Source organism: Amaranthus tricolor, chromosome 10 (genome assembly GCF_026212465.1).
Source record: "Amaranthus tricolor cultivar Red isolate AtriRed21 chromosome 10, ASM2621246v1, whole genome shotgun sequence".
Classification (NCBI taxonomy): Eukaryota; Viridiplantae; Streptophyta; class Magnoliopsida; order Caryophyllales; family Amaranthaceae; genus Amaranthus; species Amaranthus tricolor.
In genome coordinates, this window is record NC_080056.1 from 9176711 (window position 1) to 9190945 (window position 14235).

General features: G+C 32.2%; 2 protein-coding genes across 2 annotated transcripts; one reads left to right on the plus strand and one right to left on the minus strand.

Annotated features, from left to right (window-relative positions):
• Positions 1-5770: 5770 nt before the first annotated feature.
• On the minus strand, positions 5771-6253 carry LOC130824805 (uncharacterized). Its single transcript, XM_057689822.1, has one exon. It carries the CDS (start codon positions 6251-6253, stop codon positions 5771-5773), a length of 483 nt encoding a protein of 160 aa, XP_057545805.1.
• Positions 6254-9751: 3498 nt separating this feature from the next.
• LOC130825292 (uncharacterized) lies at positions 9752-13222 on the plus strand. Its single transcript, XM_057690441.1, has 5 exons — positions 9752-10969; positions 11192-11313; positions 11443-12134; positions 12221-12336; positions 12590-13222. The coding sequence occupies exons 1-5, from the start codon at positions 9789-9791 to the stop codon at positions 12909-12911; spliced, it is 2433 nt and encodes an 810-aa protein (XP_057546424.1). The 5' UTR covers positions 9752-9788; the 3' UTR covers positions 12912-13222.
• The last annotated feature ends 1013 nt before the right edge of the window (positions 13223-14235 follow it).

Below are 14235 nucleotides of genomic sequence, written 5' to 3' on the forward strand. Positions count from 1 at the left end.
TTACATCTTTTTATATAAATTTTGGTCAAATAGTTAGCAGATAAAATATTATTTTGTACTAAATAATTAAATGTCACAAAAGTTATTATTATTTTTTTTTAATTATGAAATCTCATATATTCAAGAAAATCACTTCAATATTTAATAACTTATAAAGCTTTTTCAAAAATAACTTTTAAGATTTTATTTTAATATTATCACAAAATAGATTATAATAATATAAAAAAGAATAAATCAAACTCTTTTTCTTTTAATATGATAATGGTCGAATGGCCTATGAGTATTTCGGGGCCTTTTTTTTCACTAATAAAACAACTTCATTTAATTTATTATAGTAAATTCAAGATTTAAATAATTAACATAATCACTAAAAAAAACAAATAAAAAAATAAAAACTTTACACAATAACTTAGAAATTTACTATAACTTTAAGGATAAACTTAAATCTCATAATAAAGTATAATAACAATATTCTTAATATAATCATAATTAGTAAAATACGTTCATAAAATAACTTACTACCTTACAAACTAGTTTGAAGGCTAACATAAACATATTAATACAAAATTCTAACATAAAATACATTCTTAAATATAATAACATTTCTAATGTAACACATAACTCATAAATATACTAGTACTAGTTTATAACATGAATCATGCTTAATATCACTAGAATATAATTTTGCACTCAACTTCCTAAACTTGTTCAAAGACTATTAGATTAACATACTAAATATACTTTTAGCATACACATAATATAATCTTGATCATAATTTCATTAAACTAACTTCCACTAAAATATATCAACATATTTCATACTTTGCATATTATAAAGTAAATATAATGTAAAATTCCACAAAAAGAGTAGGGTAAGAAGTTATACCATACTAACACCAAGGATTAGTACTAAGTACTAATTAGAAAAATAATAAGAAATAAGATCCTCCAAGATAGATAATAATGCTCCAAAGATAATTAATCCCAACTCCCAAAATAATGATGATGATTTAAGCTAAGTAAAGAGTGTTCTAAGCTCCATGTTCTTTAATTTCTTCAATTAATAAAGGTATTAATGTAGTAAGATTTTAATGAAGTGAAAATATAAGAAAGAATGTTAGAAAGATTTGATGATGGTGGTGTAAGTGATCTCATGGCTAAGGGGGTATTTATAATGAGTTTGGGCAACTTTGTAGTTCATTAGATTGTATGAAAAAGAGTGTTAGGAGTTGTAATATCCTTTCTTTAAAAAAAAAAGAATAATAATAATAATGAATAAATTTCAGAAAAAAAAAATTAAAAAAAAAATAAAAAACAATAAAAACATAACCCACCATTAACAATAACCTCCCATACCATTAACAATAACCTTCCACACCATTAACAATAACTTCCCACACCATTAACAATAACTTCCCACTCTTCTTCCCACTCTTCCCACTAAGCCTCATAACTAACCTCACTTACCTCTTATAAATCAAATCAATTATCCTTAATTTCATTCACATTATTACTCACACTTCCTTCTTCTCTTACAAATTATTTCCTCCATCTTCCATTTGCTTAAAATTCAGTCAAGTAAACGCAAGATTTTGATATTTAAGGTATGAAATTTCATCTCTTTATAATATTGTTCTACCAATTTCAATTCAAATTACACATTTTGCATTTGAAAAAAAAAAAGAAAAAAAATATTCATGACCTTAGTTTTCCGGCGATACGGCAGTCACCGGGATACCACCGGCGTGAGACGGCGGCCACCGAAGCTACTGCCGGCCGGCACCTTCTCCTTCTTCTTTCTCCCTTCCTCCTTCTCTCTCCTCCTTCCCTTTCTTTTTCTGTTTCGTGAGTTACTGGAACTCACCTTCTTTTTTTTTTATATATAATAATTATGATTATTATTATTATTATTATTATTATTATTATTATTATTATCCTTAACCCTTATAAATTTCTAAATCTTATAATAAAATGAGTTAACTATTTTAAATCCCTGCTCTTCTATACTACTCTTAAAATCTTAAATTACATATTTAAAATTATTCTTTCTAAATAAAGTATACAAAATGAAAAAGAGTCTTTTAATTTATTTATTTCGATGGGTTGATCGGGGTATTAAATTGAGATATATTATTTTCTCGTGTAGACAGCGGATTCGTAGACAGAAATTATTAGGAGCGTACGTTGTCTAGAATCGTGTGACAAGGTAATTCTCAATGTCCATCTAATTAGGACTATCCCGTTAGTATTATGTGCTAAGTGATAATTAATGTGTTTAAATTGATGCATGATTTGATATGACATTATTTTATATGATGTTATGCTTAATATATTCTCAAATTATATTTACTATTATTTTTTTTTGTCAAACTTGAATTTATAATTTTTATTTCGATAAAATTTATATTATTATTTTGATAACGAAATTGGATACGATTTAAATTGGAAGAGAAATATTTATGATATTAATTCCTATTGCCACCAATTGATGTTAGAATGGTGATTTGGAAAATGAGATTTCAGTTGGATATTCCTGAGATATATATTTATTGGGAAAAATTTATGATCATAAAATATAATGTATAATGCATGTTTGATTTTAAGTTTGTGTGCTCGCAACTAATTATTAAAATATATTAAATCACGTAAAGTGTAACACGAGGGAAATGAAGCTCTTATATTTGTTGTGATCCAAGTATAAGGGTGATGAACAGGTTGCCCTGTTTGGTTAGTATAGCTGCCGACAAGTATTATTATTTCTGATACTTGATATGATGTTTGGTCTTCCTTCTATTTGTTGTGATCCAAGTAGAAGGGGTGTGCACACTAGGGTTCCCTGAGACTACTCTGCTGGCCTTGAATTATTTGGGGTGACGACCTCTTGTTGAAGTAGGTATAGGGGTAAAGCCTCGGCCTACTGGCGTTCTTGTTCCCTCAAATTTAAAATTGATTATGTGTTTGTCATTATTAATTATCAAATTAATAAATTGGTTTATGTGATAATATATACATTATTTTCTCAAACTGTTTTCTATTAAACTCAGCTATATGTTATTTTCTAAAATTATTTTCAATTTGATTATATTGTATTTTCTTAAATCAGTTTCAAACTTAATCGTCTTACGGGATGGAGTTGGAATTACTCAATTTTTCTGATTTTGGGAGTTTTTCCCTTGTTTTTCTTGCATTCTTATGTTACAGGTTATTGATTGCATGGGAATCGCGGAGTGAGGATCACTTAGAAATATAGCTTTTACTAGAGTCGTATTTCAGTTTTAATTTTTACCTTAGGTTGTTTAAATTTTATATGGACACAAATTACGTTTCAGTCTTTTCCTATGTTGTAAGATCCTTTGTTGGATTTAAAATTATTAAGTTATTTCTTAGTTGTTAAGCCTTACATTTATTTTATTAGAAATAGATGTGGCGGTAACACTCCCATGAGTAGGTTTTGGCTCATGTTTTTCATTAAAGGTGTTTTCAAAAGTTCGACCTATTCTGAGGGTGTTACAGGAGTATAGAAGAAGATTAACTTGTGTAAGTGATTTAGAGTGTGTAAGTGAATGTGTAAGAGTTGGAGTGTAGAAGAAGGCTTGTGTAAGGAAATGGTGATAGCTTGTGTAAGTGATGAACATCATCATGGGTTACCATAGAAAGGATTTTGGTTCATTAAAATTTTGTTCTAATATGTACAAGTGAATATACTTTAAAATAATGGGTAAATTTGATCATGAAAATATGTAGTTTATTTAAAATTTTGCTTAAACTGTACTTAATGTTAATAAAAATACGACTCATTTTTATGTATAAAATAATTATATCAAAATTATAAGGTTAAATAATAAGTAGTAATGTTAATTTAAGGAAGAAAGTTAAAAAGTAACGTTTTACAAAATCGTGAATATAATAATAAAAACTTACTTTTCGTACTATAAAATAATAAAATAATATTTTAGTGCTTATAAAAAGATTTTAAACAAAATACTATTTTAAAGTTTAATATTTGAAAGAAATTACAAAATCGGAAAAGATTTAGGAATTAAAGATGGTTTGAAATGGATAATCAAAGGATTAGAGATTTGATTTGAAAATTCAGAATAATTAATCGAAAGATTAATATTAAGAATTTTGAGTCTGTTACACCTATTATGCCAAGGTCATTGCTCTTCACATGATTCATGGTAGTGCATTAAAGCAATACCAAAGGGTTTGGGACTATGCCGCTGCAGTTAGGAAATACCTAGTAGGTTCATCTACTTTTGTTGTTGTGAGTGATATAGAAAGGCCCCCAGCTACATTCCAAAGAATGTACATCTGTTTGCAGCCTTGTAAGGAGGGGTTTATACAAGGTTGTATGCACATAATTGGAGTGGATGGTTACCACTTGAAGGGGTTTATACAAGGTTATAAACTCTATTCTTTTTTGGTATACAATAATCAATAACAATGTATTAATCCCACTTAAATAATGCAGGACAAATTCAATGACCACATGCAAGCCATTAAGATGTTGTCCGTTGATGTTTTCAAGTATTTGGACAACATCCCTGTTCAAAGGTGGAGTAGGCATGCCTTCAACCCCAAGAGCAAGTCAGCCATGCTGTTGAACAATTGTTGTGAGTCATTCAATTCGGTTTTGAGGGAGTGCAGAAACAAACCAATATTGAGCATGATGGAGTGGATAAGAAGATATGTCATGGCAAGGGCTTTTAACAAAAGGGAGGGATGTAGGAATTATCAAGGGTCAATCATGCCAGCTGCTTTGAAGGTGCTCAAAAGTGCCCAAGATATGGCCAAGAACTGCTTTGAGACAATTTCTGACATTGACTTGTTTGAGGTGGATCATGATGGAGATAGATGGGTGGTTGACTTGAAAAAGCATTCATGTGGTTGTTTCAGGTGGGATTTGACAGGAATCCCTTGTTGTCATGCATTCAAATGCATCATGGCATTCAGGGGCAATCCTGAAATGTATGTGCACAAGGCATACAGTAAGGAGATGTATGCCTTAGCGTATGCACCTATTTTCCAACCCATGCCTGGAATGAAGCAATGGGATTCTACAGACCATCCCAAACCTAACCCCCCTGGTATTAGAAAGCTCCCTGGCAGACCATCACAAAAAAAAAAGAATCAAAGAGAAGGGTGAAGGGGAAGTTGAACCAGAACCTCCAGTGCTGAGAAAGAGGAAGCCCAATGCATGCAGTAACTGTGGAGGTCTAGGCCACAATAAGAGCAAGTGCAAGAACCCACCTGCACCCCCTAAACCTCCAGCAAAAAGAGGAAGGCCAATGGGTGATGGTGTTCCAAAACAAGCAATACAGAAGAAAAGGGGAGAAACGAGCCAATGTCAAGAAGAGGTCAACACCAACTCTTCACAACCAGTAGACGCATCTCAAACATATCACACATGAATTTAATAGCTTTGATGTTAGTTTGTGAAAAATTATTAGTGTTTATTAGTTAGTCAATGACTTTAGTATCTCTGATGTAGCAAATGAACCTTATGTATGACTTCAGGATGTAGCTAATGAACCTTTTGTAGTTTCATGTTATGGATAATATGCATTATGAAATTTGGTTCAATACTTCAGCTGCACATTATAAAATGGAGGCAAAAACAAAAACAACTAAGAAATTTGGTTCAATAATTAAGGTGTACATTATGATATGGAGGCAAACACAAAAACGACCAATAAGTTTGGTTCAATAATTCAACTGTACATTTTGAAATTGAGGCAAACACAAAAACAACCAACCAAACAACCAAACTACTCCATAATCTTAAATAGAGTTCCTAAAAATAAAACAACCAAAAGAGCCAAATATTGAGATTTGCTGAAGTTTTTGGCCAGCTTCAACCTCCCAACATGCCAACCGTCAAATCCGTCACCAGTAACCTTTGCAGCAGCCTTCGCCTCCTCTAATTCGAACTCAGCAACAAGACATGATTTCTCATACTCCGACCTACTCAACCGACTCCTCAGCACATTCACTTCATTCCTCAGTTCCTTATTGGCCTCCACCAACACAATAATAGTTACCCTTTGCCACTCCACTTGATCGGCATCAATCCACCTGAAGAACGAGCAACCCCTTCTTCCACTTTCAATGTCATATAATTTACAAGCCATGAACCTACGCCCAAGATTTTTGGGGGTCCAAGACCTCATCATCGCAATTTTCATCCCACAGTAGCATCTAGTAGGTTGTGAGTTTTCAATGGCACGAGAAGAACCACTAGAAGAAGACATATTAAACCAAACAAAAACAACAGAGCACCATTGTAAACAGAACATCAAAGCATCAACTTTTCATAAAAAATGGAGAAAACTTCTACAACAACGCACATACCTACGCAATTTCAGATGAAAACCCTAGAAATTGAACTTCAAAAGCACAGAGAGAGAGAAAGAGAAGAGGTGAAGTGATTTGAAATGGGAGTTGAGGGTGTAAATGGAGTATTTATTGAGGTTGAAATGAAAGGAGCGTGGATTAAGAACAATTTGCAATCACGCGCACGTATTTGGAGGTCAACAGGCATAGTCAACGCCGGAAATTACACAAAAGCCACCGGAAATTGAATTAAGGTGTCTATTTTAAAAAAAAGTCTCTTAAAAGGTGTTTTTTTACAAAAAAATTTATAAAATGTGTTTCTTTACAAAAAAGGGGTTTTAAAAGGTGTTTCTTTGCAAATTTCCCTTATTTTTATTATCTAAAATTTACTAACCTGAAATTTAAAATGTTGAGAATCATTAAGGAAAATAATTTATAAAAAAAGATGTGTTTTAAAATATTTAAAGAAGAGAATAATCTTAAAAATGAAAATAATTTATAACTTGAAATTAATTTCAATCAAAAAACAACAGTTTAGTGGAAAGAGTGACCTCCAAATTTTTGTACAACATACTCATGCATTTTATCAAGCCTTCATGGATCCAAAAAAACTACTTATTGCAATGGCATATCCCAATTTCAATAAGTTATCTTTAAGAAACAAGTTTATTTTGGCTTTTGTACTATCATATTCGGTCGGTTAATGCAGGGGCGAATTCAATGGGGTGTCAACGATGTCAATTGACGTCACTTAAATTTCAGGAAAAATTATTCTATAAGAAAAATTTGCAAAGAAACACCTTATAAAACCAGTTTTTTGTAAAAAACACTTTTAAAATTTTTTTTTTGTAAAAAAAACACCTTTTAAGAGAATTTTTATTAAAAAAAAAACACCTTAAATCAGTTTTCAGTGACTTTTGTCAACTTTCAGGCGTTGACTATGCCATTTGAGCTCAAAAGTCAATGCCTGAAAGTTGACAAATGGCATAGTCAATGTCTGAAAGTTGACAAAAGTCACTGAAAACTGATTTAAGGTGTTTTTTTAATAAAAAGTCTCTTAAAAGGTGTTTTTTACAAAAAAATTTTAAAAGGTGTTTTTTTTACAAAATTGATTTTGTAAGGTGTTTCTTTGCAAATTATTCTATAATAGAACATGATAATTCAAAAGAAATGAAAACAGAAATGAAACAAATATTCTTCAAACACATATCAAAAATACAAACAAAAAAGCTACATTAGTTCTCTGACGATTAGACAGGAACCCTACCGATCCATTTCTATTGTTTCGAACAGTTGAGATTATTATGATATCCTCTTCACCGCCTTGAAACCCATCAACTAAGGGGCGGAACCAGAAATACAAATAAGTGATGTCGATAATTAAAAAAATACAATTAAAAATGATAAATAAATTGCATTCGACAACGATTAATTAAGATAATTGTTCAGACCGAGTTTTCATATGTAAAAATGACATATAATATAATCATTGAATAAATTTTAAACTGTAAATACAATCATTAATCAAAATTCCTAATTAGCTAAACAAATAAAAAACTCTAATTTTTTAAAGGCCTAAAATACCTAAGAAGAGAATTAAATCCTAATTTACCTAAATAGATAAAAAAAATAAAAAGCCCTAATTTATCAATTTTTTAAAAACCCAAATTTACCTTAAAAACTAAGCAGAGAAGATGAATTGGGGACAAGGGAAGAGGAAAAAAGAACTAAAGAAGAGAAGTAGATGCTTGATGAGCAGTGAAAAGAACTACAGCTTTACCAAATTTTTTGAGTAGATGATTGGGGACAAGGGAATGGAAAAAAATTATCTATGCCCCGAAAAATAGAAATCTTTAAAGAGAATTTTTATTAAAAAAAACACCTTAAATCAGTTTTCGGTGACTTTTGTCAACTTTCAGGCGTTGACTATGCCATTTGAGCTCAAAAGTCAACGCTTGAAAGTTGACAAATGGCATAGTCAACGCCTGAAAGTTGACAAAATTCACCGGAAACTAATTAAAGGTTTTTTTTTTTTAATAAAAAGTCTCTTAAAAGGTGTTTTTTTACAAAACAAATTTTAAAATGTGTTTTTTTTTTACAAAAAATGGTTTTATAAGGTGTTTCTTTGCAAATTATTCTCTATTATAGATTAAATGGAATCTTGCATTTTTGTCCTTAATTTCTTATTAAAATTAAGTGTACAATCTACTAGCTTTTTTGTTTGACATAAATGGTTTTTATTGTGATTTGGGTGTTTAATTTAGCCTTTTTAAGGTAAGTCATCACTTTAGCTATAATTAATTATTTTAAAGTCATCACATACAACTGTAAAACCAGTACTTATTAACTGTAGGTAATTAATTTAACAATGTAAGTCATCATTGTAAGGTGATAAGTCATCACTTTAAGGTTATAAGTAATCATAAAGGTCATCACATAGAACCCTAAAATGAATACTATAAGTAGTAGATAATTAATTTAACAGTGCAAGTCATCACTTTGGAGTGGTAACTCATCACTTTAAAGTTATAAGTAGTCACTTTAAGGTGATCGATCACATGCAACTTTAAATTGAGAACTTATAAGCAGTAGGTAATTAATTTAACAATGTAAGTCATTATTTTAAAATGATAAATCATTACTTTAGGACTATAAGTAATCACTTTAAGATCATTACATATAATCTTAAAATGAGTACTTATGAGTAGAAGACAATCAATTTAACAATGCAAGTTCTCACTTTAAAATGTTAAGTCATCACTTTAAGGCTATACGTAATCATTTTAAGGTCATCGCATACAACCTAAAAATGAGTACTTATAAGTCGTAGGTAATTAATTTAACAATGTAAGTGTAACATCCCGGCCTTTTGGACCGCTGGTGACTACTCATGGAGACTGTAGACTAGCCCCAGAAACCAACACAAGTCTTTTCAGCGCACTTTGGCCTCACTCGTGCGCACCCGGAAGAACTTCCCAGGAGGTCACCCATCCTAAGATTGATCTCCACCAAGCACGCTTAACTGTGGAGTTCTTAGCAAATAGGCTCCCTAGAAAAGAAGATGCACCTTGTTGATATGAGTAGTCTATCAATCGTTTTTCAAGCTAAATTTAGGGTATTACAGTAAGTCATAAGATGATAAGTGATCACTTTAAGGATATAAATTATCACTTTAAGAACATTAGTGATAGAATTTAATTTTATTTGATATTATAAGTCATCACTTTTAAGTTATAAGTTATCATTTTAAGGGTATAAGTGATCAATTTAAAAATATAAGTGATTCCTTTAAAATTATCACTAACAACTTTAAAATGATTACTTATAATAGTATAAGTAATCACTCTATTAAAAAATGAGAGAAGAAAAAAAATGGTATAAAATATTGGCTGAGGTGGATGCAATTCCATAATTTACAACATTGGCTTGGGGGCTTCTAATGCTCATTATCAAATGAATTTATGTGATGCCGATGCGCTCAGAATGCCTTGCTTGTCATCCAGGGATGTTTCATGTCTTCTTAAACCAAACATGCGATTTGTGTGCGCAGCGCCTCATATAGAATCGACTTCTGGTATGGAGAATGAATTGGATTCTCTGCAAGGGGGTTCTCGTGGAGATATCTTACCAAGCTCTGCCGCTTACTCCAATACGTCATCTTTTTTAGATGAACATTTGGTAGGATCGCAGGAAAGATTTGCTGGCTCTCTTGGTTGGTCAGCAGGGTTCTCCATTGAGAACACAGACGAACAAAACAGCCAACAAGCACAAGTGCTCAAATACTCTAATGACGAGTCCTACAAACAAATGAGTGGCAAGAAAATAGGCGTTGTTGGTGAACAGAATATACTAAGCCCTCTGGAAACTTCTACTGGCCGTGCTAAAAAGAGAAGGAAGATTTCTGATGATTTTGAGTCTATCAAATATCTGCATTTGGAAGGTAGAAGAATCTATCAGGAAGCAGAAAAAAAGCTTTTTTCTTTACACGATAGTTTAATCAGACCTATTATGAATGAGCAGATAGAGAAGGAACGTTTTTCACAGCCTGTCAGTAAATCTAATACCGGTGCCAATCCTAGAATGCCTTACATTCAAAATAAGCAATTACTTGAACCAGAGGTAGTCCTTCAGCAAGCTGGTGAATCTAAGGTGCAGATGCAAGTGGCACCTGGTCTAAGTGACAAAAGGGGAAGCTCCCAGCAATTACATGTTGGAAGAGGCCAAAGCACACACAATCAAGATGCTGTGAGTAGCGTTCTGGAAGTGATGAATGGGGATTACATGAAACTACTTGATTTGGATGATGAAGTTGCTGAAGAACAATTCCGAATGGTGATGGAAAGGCCTCTGTCTCCAATCCTTCCCGAGTTTGGTATTCTGGAGTTTAGTCAAAAGGTTCAAGCGCAGACTGTATCTGAAAATATTGAAGCTGTGTATCAACGTGGTTTTTCAGTACAAAATAAAAACCAACTGTACTTTGTTTTGTTTTCTGATATGGAGGATATTGGCAGTGTAACAAGGATATTTTGTGCTACTAGAACCTGCGTAGATCAATGCTGCCTGTTTTTTCAAACAAATTGGGCAGTTCAAGATATACTAGGGGTCTTACTATTGGAGAACGAACTGACTCCCAGGTAATTTTTTTTGTTGAGGATGAACAAATAAAATGAAACCTCTTAATACTTAAAAGCCTTTGATTTAGTTACCGTGCTGCTGCCTTCATATTTGAAAAAGAAGGTTTATGCAAAAAGCGTGATTCAAGAAATTGTTTTCTCCATTTTTTTCTATTTCATCTTGTTCCTAACGGTGTCCTTAGCTAACTTTTTTTTACTTTATTATTTTTTTTGCATTTTCAGGGAAAAAGCCTGTGTTTTATTTTCTCTTCTGCTACTTAATTTTTCCGCTATATCATCGAACAAGTCTGTGACCTTCCAAGTCCAAGAGCAAATGGTTACTTTGTCTGCACAGATGCACGCAGGTATGATACTGTGTCATCATCCTCGAAATACAGTCTCCTTTTATATTGTTATCATGATGTACCAGTTTTCTTTTCTGCACCTTCACTTTGCTTTTGTTGCTCACTATTTGATGAACATATATAATGCAGTGTTAAACTCTGATACCAGAGAAATGCTTAGAAAAATCTGTAACCTTCATGATGTACTTGCATTGGGTGAAGAATTTGTACTGAACAGAAAAGTTTTATCCGATGTTGACGTGAGCGGCGAACTGCTTGTTGATTGTGGCTCAAGTATTGGGATTGTACATCAAGGGGAGAATACTGTTTTGTGGCCTAAGATAGCTCCAACTGATCTGGTTGTTACTGGGAGCAGCATATTGGCTTCTATCTATAAAGCAGTTGGTCATCTTGGCTCTTTATGTGAATTTTCACTCAAGTTGCTGCACATGGGCAGAGCTGATTATTCTTTGGCGTTGTCAATTCTTCATAATTTTGCTTGCTTATGTGGTGAAGATTATTTTACCAACAGCAATTATTCTTCGGTTATGAAAGTTGTTAAATCTGTGGTGGCGTTCATGGAGGCTTCTTTGTCCAAGGGTCCCATTAAAGATCTCCAAGCAGGGGATATTACTTGGCATCATTTCACAACTTGTGTCAGATGCCCATTCAAAGAAGGCTCTGTTACTCTTGATGCTGTTTCTTCAGAGCTGTTGGACGAGCTACGAAGACATCTTGTCCCTCAAATTCCAGGTGCAACGGCTCATTCATTGAACAGCAAAGCTGTTTCTTGCCTTCTAAGTGATGTCCTGTCTTCTTTGGAACTCATTGCATCAATTATGGTATTGTTCTCTGTCAGCCATTAGTAATTCCTTGTTCTTTTTCCAAACCTATCAGGCTAGTGTCTAATTAATTTTTAAATTTGCAGTGCTGGGACTGGGTATGCGAGAACATTGTACAAAAGCTATTTCACATGTTGGAATTAAGTTGTCAGAATGAAGTCTTTTCTACTGCCCTTGTGGTGCTTCTCGGTTATATCGGGAGGTGAGGTTTTCTTTGGCTATAATTTCTGGCTGATTTCACATTCACCTTTTCAGGATATATATCAATATGTGCAGGACCTCTCATTGGTCAACCCCACTCCCCCCGAAATAATTTTTATAGATGTAATTGGAACACTGTAAAAATATGTTGAAATTATTATGCCCGCCTTACTGGAATTTGTAACACTTAGCTGTTCAAAGGAAGATGATACTTTTCCTTCGCTTCTGACCTCGTTGACACATTATTGTTTCAGACTGGGAGTTGAAGCACGTGGCTATAATGACGCTGGAGTTGAGGGTATAAGACACCATTTGTTAGGTCTTTTATGTCAGGCTACCACATCGAAGTGTGATTCAGCTGTACCAATGGCCATCCTTTATGGAGTGACTGGGCTTTGTCCGAAAGGTCATGAGATTTTTCAGAAGGTTTATGATGTAATTCATTCATCCAAAGATTGGCATTCTGCATCATCTCCATCTGATGATATTGTAAGCAAATTTCTTTCATCTCTTAGCAGCAAACAAGCAACCTCCTTGGCTAGTCTATTGAGTTTTGATTCAGGACTAGCTGCATAGTTCATGTTGCCTACATGTTGTAAGTAGGGCGATTTTGCATTTTTACTGGTAGTTTTATCTTTTACGTGTAATCTACGGTATAAGTTATAGAATGAGATCTCTTGATTTTGTAACTGATCGAGTTTTATTTTGACTAGATGTTAGGTTCTAGCTTGAGCAAATAGGCTCCCGAAAGAATTGACATAAAGATGTCAGATCAAGATTTTTAACATTGTATGGTTTTTCGAACATGCTCCTTGTTTTTGTTCCGAGGGATGCTTGGTATAATGCTATACAATGAAAAAGAGTAAATATGAGAACTTCTGATTCCATTGTTAGTTTTATTACTCTTAACGGTCTGTTTGGTTATTGATATTAAATATTAGGAATGACTTGCTACTTGTTTTATTTACTTTTTGGTTACTATTTATTAATCACTTTTAAATTGTGTCTTATTATTGATAAAGTTAAAATATAGTTAAGTGAAATCTTATTTAATTCGTCTCAACATAAAGATTACTGTTATCAATTTTTTATAATTTTTCATTTTTCACAATTAGAAATATTAAGGATTAAAATATTACCTTAATAAGTACAAATAAGGTAGACAAGACAAGTAGGTTGAATAGGAGAGTGTAAGTAATCTGAATTAACAGTGTGGAGAATACATGATATATTAGCCCAACTATTTTAGAATTTCTTGCATAGTAGGTATATTTTCTTTCACTTATATTTTCTCCGTTTTTAAATACTTGCAACATTTTGGTTATGAGCACTATTTATTATTCAAGTTTATTATATATATTACGGTTAATGTGTAAGTAAAAATATAGTCTAGTGGATTCTTGTTTGAATCGTCTAATCGCATACTTTCATAATAATTTTTTATAATTTTTAGATGTGTATAATTCAATATATAAATGAATAAAATAATATTTTAGATTGCGTAAAAAGTGAAATATAGCAAATATAATATAAAAGAAGTATTTTAAAAGGTTCATTTTATATTTGATTCAATTACAATTACGATAGTTTAAAAATAAAAATTTCAAAGAGAATTAAATTTTGCGTCACTGATGGTGACTACTATTTTTCTTGGTGCGACCTATGTTTGATTTTTATTTACACTCCCGACCTAAATAACAAAAAAAGTAAAAGCTTCAAAACAATTAAAAATTAATTCTTAAAAAATGAGGGAGCATCAAAGGAAATTTACTCGCAGGATCCTTTTTTGCCGACACTGCGCCATGACTAGTAATACAAAATGAACAATTGATAATCACATCATGAAAAAGTGGTAAACAAAACAACTAATTAAAGGAGAGGAAATCAATGCAAGCATGAA